Below are 7265 nucleotides of genomic sequence, written 5' to 3' on the forward strand. Positions count from 1 at the left end.
TTAACCTTTGGATGGTTGGTGTGCCAGATGTCATTCATCTGTTTAAAAACGAGAGGAAATAGGAGAAATAAAAACTGGAGGTGAGCCGCTCCTACCACAAGTTATCACATGAGTAAATCGTGCCACAATTTGTACTAGCATTGCTCGAACAAGTGTACAACTACAACACCATCACCAACACCCCTCCGCGATTTCAAGTCTTCCACAACGTAATTAAGTTGCGAAGAAAAGAATAACGGGATGGCGGGACCCATGAGGCTTTATAAAATTTTGCAAAAGCAAAGCAAATAGCTCGAATATGCTTTGCTCTTCTCTGCAAATATCCTTTCCTCTCTCTCTCTGTTTCTCCTCCACCTTTTTCTTTCTTCCTTTCTTCATCATTATATTTTCCATTGTACAACTCTTTGATTGACAACGCACTTTCTTTTCAGTCTCAACATATCTCTGACTCTCTCTCTGGGTGTTATCTTTCTTCGGAGTTTGAAACCCATGGAGCTAGTGCAGGAGCTCTTGGTCACAGCCTCTCTCACTCTCATCCTCTCTCTCGTCGTAGCTAAGCTCGTTTCCATGGCTATGTCTGGTGGCTCTGATCACGACTCGCCGGCGAAATCGACTCCAAATGTTGCTCAAGAGATTGTCATGGAGGATATTCAGTTCTCGACTGTTCAGAGTTTCCAAAGCGAGACGAAGCTCCATGAATCCCTCGAAGAACAGGTCGAAGAATTCAAAGCTGAACGACCTCTTCACCTTCAGTCCGAGGAGATCGTGGAAATTCAGACGGTTTCCGGTGATCAAATTCCTGAACTGCCGGAAAAGTCACCGGAGCGAGTTTTGGAAGAAGAGCCTCAGGTCGTTGAATTGCCGGAGAAGTTAACGGAGGTAGAGATCGTAAAAGAGAGCTTGGAGAAGAAAGAGGAGGTTGAAGAATCGTTAACGGAGAAGGAAGTAGTTGCAGAAATTTCTGAGGAGACGAGGTTTGATTGTAGCGAAGAGGAAGATGATTGGGAAGGAATAGAGAGGAGCGAGTTGGAAAAAGCTTTTGCGACGGCAGCAAAGTTCGTCGTGGAATCAGGGGACAAGGAAGATAGGTTGGTGAATGTAGGGAGTGATGTGCAATTGGAATTGTATGGGCTTCACAAAGTTGCTACCGAAGGTCCTTGTCGTGAATCTCAGCCTATGCCTCTCAAGCTCTCTGCTCGCGCCAAGTGGTACTAAATTTAATTTCTCAAACTTTCTAAATTCTTTATTTAAAAAAAAAAAAAAAAATTGGATTCGAGTTGGTTTTTGATGTTTATTTTGTATTTTTGTTTGTTGAATTGTTTTAATCAATAGATATTGCTTGACTGAGGTTAAGATTGAGTTGAATACTTCTCAATTCGCATATAGAATTATTGCATTAGGGAGATAAACTTTAGTGATGATCACCCATTTGAGGTTTAAGAATTGAGATACATAAGAAAACTTCAAAATCTGCAATTAGCTTGATAAACTTTAGTTCTTGACGCCGCGAAGCTAAAATTAGAAATGTTAGTATTTTAGTTCATAGTGGCTTTAGGTATTCGATTGGTGAGTTCGAGAATATGTAATGGGCTTACAGCATTTTAAGGATTAGATGGTTCTATTTCTCAATCTTTTTGACTTAGAAAAGATTGAAAAAAATGGGTCATTCACAACCACTTAGTAAGAGGGGGAAGGGTTAAAGGATTTACCTAGTCTGAGATGTCACATTGTTTGAGGTTAGTTCTATGCATTCCTTCCCAAGAATCCTTACCCAGTTAATATTTTCTCAGACCTACAAATCTTTTCCTCTCTTTGAATTTCTTACCAGTTATGTTCCCAATCCCAAGTAAATTGCACAAGATTAGATACACTTCCTTAGGTGCTCAAAAATAGACCTTACACGATAACACTCGTAAAATCTTTTTACCGGAAAACTTTTTCAAACTTAGAAAAAATCTGAATGTGGAGAACACTCTAGGGACTACCCTATACCAAATTACACGGTATAGCTTGATTGCTAGTCATAATAACAGGGTTGAAAGCTGCTATGTGTGAGTGATCGAGGGCACTGGTTACGTTGTGCAAGGAATGCTTGGCAAAAGCTGGGGAACATGAGTCCAGAGGTGGCAATGGAGCAGTATATCGACCTTCTCTCAGATAGAGTTCCTGGGTGGACAGAAGACAAATTTGCTGTAAGTCTTTTGCTTTTTGATCACTGTGTCTTTCTGGATTCTTCAATGACAGAATGTTTGGCTCAAGTTATTTGGACATAATTTTTTATACAGGGAGGCATTAAAGCTGATTCCTCAGAAGCAGTAGTATCCAGTACTGTTGCTGAATCCTCAGAAGCTGAAATATCCAGTAAAGTTGCTCCTGATGCTAGCACATTTTCACAGCATCAACCTAATTATACAGATTATATAGATGAGAGGTAGACTAATAGAATTTATGCCTCCATCTGTCTAAAATATCTTATCTTTGTTTATTGTGTTTCACTTTTCTTGCACATGCCTCTTCCTTGCAGGAAACCAGAACAGAAGAGTGGAGCTGAGGAAGCTGATCAGACTGGAGGCTCAAACTTGGAGGACAAGGTATGATAATAAAATTGTTCACATTTTATTTACCTATCCCTCTGTTTAATTATCTCAAAGTACCATTAGGCCACGAGGTTTTGTGGAGTAGATATATTGCAGAAGTTCATTTTACAACACAGAGGGTGGAGACTGGATTCTTTATGCTTTTGTTGCTAGAGAGGAGGTAAAAAGAAAAGTAGCTCATAAAAAGAACCAGTTTAGGTGCTAACTATGTTAATACTGAATCACAATGTACATAAAAAATTTCTAAAAATCTTCAAGAAACAAAGCAATATTATAGGAACCTCCTAAAATATATTGCAGTTGCAGTCCAAATCCATGATTCCAACCTCATCACTTAGAACCTTTTGAAGGGTTGTGGATTTCAATATTTCACTAATTAAAATGATTGTGTGGTTGGAAAAGAAGTAAAAGGAAAATAACACTGAAATAAAAGTTGTAAGAAAATTGGAGCAGCTTCTACTTTATTTTCTTCACGTTTGAAATCCCATAAACTGTGCTATATTCGTTATTCTCTAAATTTTCCTATTCCTCACCACTCCTGATAGACATTTCTTAATGTTGATTGTACTATGAACAATATGATAGCTTTAGATGCTTTCTACCGCTTCTAGATCTTGAGTCTTCCTATTTGTAAAAGAAACTTCTATCTTGCTTTGTAGAGCACTAGTCATACATTGTTTCAGAGAATCAGTGGTCTGATATTAACTCGTGTTGCGTTAATGAACTCAATTAATTCATTTATGTCAATACATTCATAAAATTAAAATTATAACAAAGCCCATAAATATGACTCTGAAGTTTGTTCTAATCAAAGCTTTGATTTAAATTTTTTTCATGATTTATAACTTATGGTGGTGCTTCCTGGTACCTTCAGCTATTTTGTACATGAATAATAGAAGAAGCATTTTAAGATTCTCCTTTCTCACCTTCTATGTCTTAACTCTTGACACTTTAGAAATTACCTCCGATCGAAGGCAAAGGAACTTACCCTTCTATGTAGTGAACCTTTGTTATATCAGCTTTTATTTGGCTTTCTATGTTGAATAATAGAAGGTGCCTTATGCATTGGCATTGTCTAGAGAGTGAACAATAATATTAAAAGCACTACAGATTTTATGTTTGTTGTGCTTGTTTTGAAACTTGGTCCTGATGTACATTTTTGGCTGATAAATGAACTAAAGGAAGGATTGCCAATAATTTAACTATTGAGTTAGTGAGTAATCCGAATGTTTCTTTGGATTGAATTGGTTCAAATAGGAAGGGTCTAGAAGTTTTGCTCATATGTTTTAAGCCTATAAGCTTTTCTCAATTGTTTTCTTGACTTTTCTGGCATTTCTAGCCCTGCAGTTTTCTGTTCATATTTGATACTTATAATTCCTCCCAGCATCAAGTTTGCTTTGATGAGTCCCTTTGGGTTAGATCTAAAAGTTTTCCCATAATATCTAATCACCCAGTTTCTGACCTTTGTTGATATGTCATGATAGTTATTTAGGAATCCAAATCATTGGAAAAAACTATATATAACACAGTCTAGTGTGAAAATTTTCAGGCGAAAGAATGAAAGAATTGCTCTGTTTATTGATCTCCCCAACCACAGGGGCTATTCTCCTGGATTTGCTTGACTAGCAGCAGGACTGATTCTTATCACCAAGTTTAAATGTGCTACAAGTATAAGAAGTTCTTGTGCTGTTTATACTATCATTTAATCTGTCCTAAGATCCATCATGATGTTGTGTTGTAAAAACTTGCTATGTATGTATTGTGAATATGGGTGTGAATAATATATAATTCAGCTGCGAATCCCAAAATTTATTACCTGGCGGTTCAAGATAATATATTGATTTTACGTGGAAGTTTTTCCTTGTCTGATTTTCCCTACATTGTTTGCTTTTTTGTTTTGATTGCTGCGTTTCAAAGTTTTTATGCTTGACATTGGCATCACTTGATGGAGGTTGGAATTACGTAAAGGAATGTCCAAGGGGCGTTGCAAATGTGTCTAAGATAGTTGCACCAAAAAGAGAATATTTGCTTTTGTCAAACTTGATAATCTAAAATTCATTCTCATGCAATTGAAAGTGCCCCTCACGTTTAGACTTTTGGGAAGGGTGAACCAGTTGGTTAAATTAAAGTGTCCCTATTATCTCAATGGCTTTTGGGCCATGAAACAGAACTTGTGTTCTTGATAGTATTTGATTGCAAAGTGGGTTATCAATACAAGTTCCTTGTTGAAAAGACCGGAAAAGGTTGCTATAATTTGGCAATTTCCAATGTTAGGCTGGAAACAGGCTAAATCCTTTGAGAAGTCAATGAAACTGTTTTTTTCAATATCAGTTATTCATGCTATCTCAATAGAATAGTAGTTTCCTTTCCTAGTCTTCTAGGCTTCTAGCGTAATCACCCTTTTTGTACAAGAACCATAAGTAGAGTATTAAGAGAAGGAAAATGCTAACGAGTGCCTTTGGACATTGGTTAACAATCTATTTTAAGAAAGTTTTGACATTACTTCTATAGGGAATGAAAAAAGCTATCAAAATATTAATTGTTTTTTTTTACCATAAAAATTTTCTTTAACTGGATTGTTAACCAATGCTCTAAAGGTTGCTATAATTTGGCAATTTCCAATGTTAGACTGGAAACAGGCTAAATCCTTTGAGAAGTCAATGAAACTGTTTTTTTCAATATCAGTTATTCATGCTATCTCAATAGAATAGTAGTTTCCTTTCCTAGTCTTCTAGGCTTCTAGCGTAATCACCCTTTTTGTACAAGAACCATAAGTAGAGTATTAAGAGAAGGAAAATGCTAACGAGTGCCTTTGGACATTGGTTAACAATCTATTTTAAAAAAGTTTTGACATTACTTCTATAGGGAATGAAAAAAACTGTCAAAATATTAATTGTTTTTTTTTACCATAAAAATTTTCTTTAACTGGATTGTTAACCAATGCTCTAAAGGTACTCGTTAGCATGACCCTTAAAAAAAATTAATGAGCTTACAAAAGGATAGCTTAGGACTATCTTTGGCAAATGATACTATGAGTTTCCCAAAGACTTTTTCCAAATTTTTCGTGAGTTTCACGATTGTTAGGTATTGATTCCTCCTCATAATTGCTTAAGTTGCTTTTGGGTTGGATGTTCTAAATTCTAATACAACAAATGATTTTTGACAACCAGTTGAAAAATTTCCAAGCACCATATTATTGACTTTTGCAAAATTAAAAAATAAAAATAAGATTTTCCATCCATGATTTTAGCAAAATAATAGTCAATTACTTGGTTTATTACATAATATAGCTCAAGCTTCATATCAAACTTAGGAGGTAAACTAAAAAGACACATAATTGCTACCTTTTTTTTTGGTTCCCTCTTAAGTTTTGAGGTTTAAGACATTAAAACCTGGAGAAATCATTCATCCTTATTATAGCTTTAAACAACACTACTAAATTCAGTTAAGTCTTTTTTGGAGGTAAGTATGAGCCCCCACCAGAACCTGTGCCAGTAACATATCTTTGATATCCTGAGCCTGAGCCTGAGCCTGAGCCAAATCCACTTCCTTCACCACTACCACCCTGACCATACCCAGGCCCGAAGTCACCACCACCCCCTCCACCACCTCCCCCACCTGAACCATAACCACCCTTGCCAGATCCATTACCAAACCCGCCACCACTACCATCACCTGTACCATACCCTCCACCACCAATACCCGAACCAAACCCTCCACCACTACCACCACCTGAACCAAACCCTCCATTGCCTGAGCCCCCACCACCACCAAAGCCTCCGCCGCCACCACCACTTCCAGATCCAAAACCACCACCACCACCAACTCCTCCACCCCCATTGCCACCATAACCCGACCCAATCCCACCCCCTTTACCACTTCCTCCATTATAACCACCAGCAGTTAGTCCTAGATGGCCAGCCCCATCACTCAACCTACTATGTAGCACATGGCCCGATCCATATCTCTCACCACTCCAAAACCTTCCTTCTCTGTTAGCTTCAACTAGTGTGTAGCTAAAGAGCCCCAAAACCATGAAAATGAGACTCCACGAGACCACATTATTTGTTCCCATGACTCTCCTCAGTAGAAATGCAACTGCGCCCTTACAAAGAACACAACACAACACTTGCTTAGGGTAAAACATCTAAAATAAATACAATAAATTGAATTATTATGGATAGATAACAAAAGATGAAATCAAAGATTAGAGCTTACCACTATATTCCCCGTTGCCTTTTAGCCTTCCCACTACGTATTGTAAGAAAGTTAACAAGCTCAATTCAGAAGAAAGTGTTATCTGAGCTGTTATGATTATGTAATTAATTTGTAGCTCATGCAATCAAAGTAGCTTGATAATACTTAGGTTTAGTGTGGATCCCAATAAAGGAGTATGCATATATATATATATATATATATATAGTGTTGTTCTTAATACTAAGAGTTTGTGGGACGTATGAGCCGTTGCAGCAAAATTAGAGGCGAGAGGGTGTGCATGCATGATGAGCCAACGCGTGTGAGCTCATTCTGGTGGATAGAGCAACTTGCATGATTTCTAAGCGTGCTAACATTCAGTTGAGATGTGAGAGCTATATCATATGATTCATATGTGAAGCATAAATTATTTGTTTAAATCTATCCCTCTTTTTTTTTCCTATAAAAACTCAG

General features: G+C 37.2%; 2 protein-coding genes across 2 annotated transcripts; one reads left to right on the plus strand and one right to left on the minus strand.

Annotated features, from left to right (window-relative positions):
• The first annotated feature begins 283 nt into the window (after nucleotides 1-283).
• Nucleotides 284-4450, plus strand: LOC126708666 (acyl-CoA-binding domain-containing protein 3-like). The gene is made up of 5 exons (XM_050408521.1): nucleotides 284-1208; nucleotides 2087-2192; nucleotides 2286-2431; nucleotides 2525-2591; nucleotides 4147-4450. Exons 1-5 carry the CDS (start codon nucleotides 490-492, stop codon nucleotides 4156-4158), a joined length of 1050 nt encoding a protein of 349 aa, XP_050264478.1. The 5' UTR covers nucleotides 284-489; the 3' UTR covers nucleotides 4159-4450.
• A 1592-nt stretch (nucleotides 4451-6042) lies between these two features.
• LOC126708059 (glycine-rich protein 5-like) lies at nucleotides 6043-6672 on the minus strand. Its single transcript, XM_050407879.1, has one exon. The coding sequence runs from the start codon at nucleotides 6670-6672 to the stop codon at nucleotides 6043-6045; it is 630 nt and encodes a 209-aa protein (XP_050263836.1).
• Between the last annotated feature and the right edge of the window lie 593 nt (nucleotides 6673-7265).

This window comes from Quercus robur, chromosome 12 (assembly GCF_932294415.1).
Source record: "Quercus robur chromosome 12, dhQueRobu3.1, whole genome shotgun sequence".
NCBI classification, from domain to species: Eukaryota; Viridiplantae; Streptophyta; class Magnoliopsida; order Fagales; family Fagaceae; genus Quercus; species Quercus robur.

What these genes read in the sequence shown, in the direction of transcription:
- LOC126708666 (XM_050408521.1), top strand. Translation starts at nt 490, where the DNA reads ATGGAGCTAGTGCAGGAGCTCTTGGTCACAGCCTCTCTCACTCTCATC. An exon ending in GGACAGAAGACAAATTTGCT is followed by an intron (nt 2,193 to 2,285) that starts GTAAGTCTTTTG and finishes TTTTTTATACAG; the next exon opens with GGAGGCATTAAAGCTGATTC. An exon ending in ACAGATTATATAGATGAGAG is followed by an intron (nt 2,432 to 2,524) that starts GTAGACTAATAG and finishes TCTTCCTTGCAG; the next exon opens with GAAACCAGAACAGAAGAGTG.
- LOC126708059 (XM_050407879.1), bottom strand. Translation starts at nt 6,672, where the DNA reads ATGGGAACAAATAATGTGGTCTCGTGGAGTCTCATTTTCATGGTTTTG.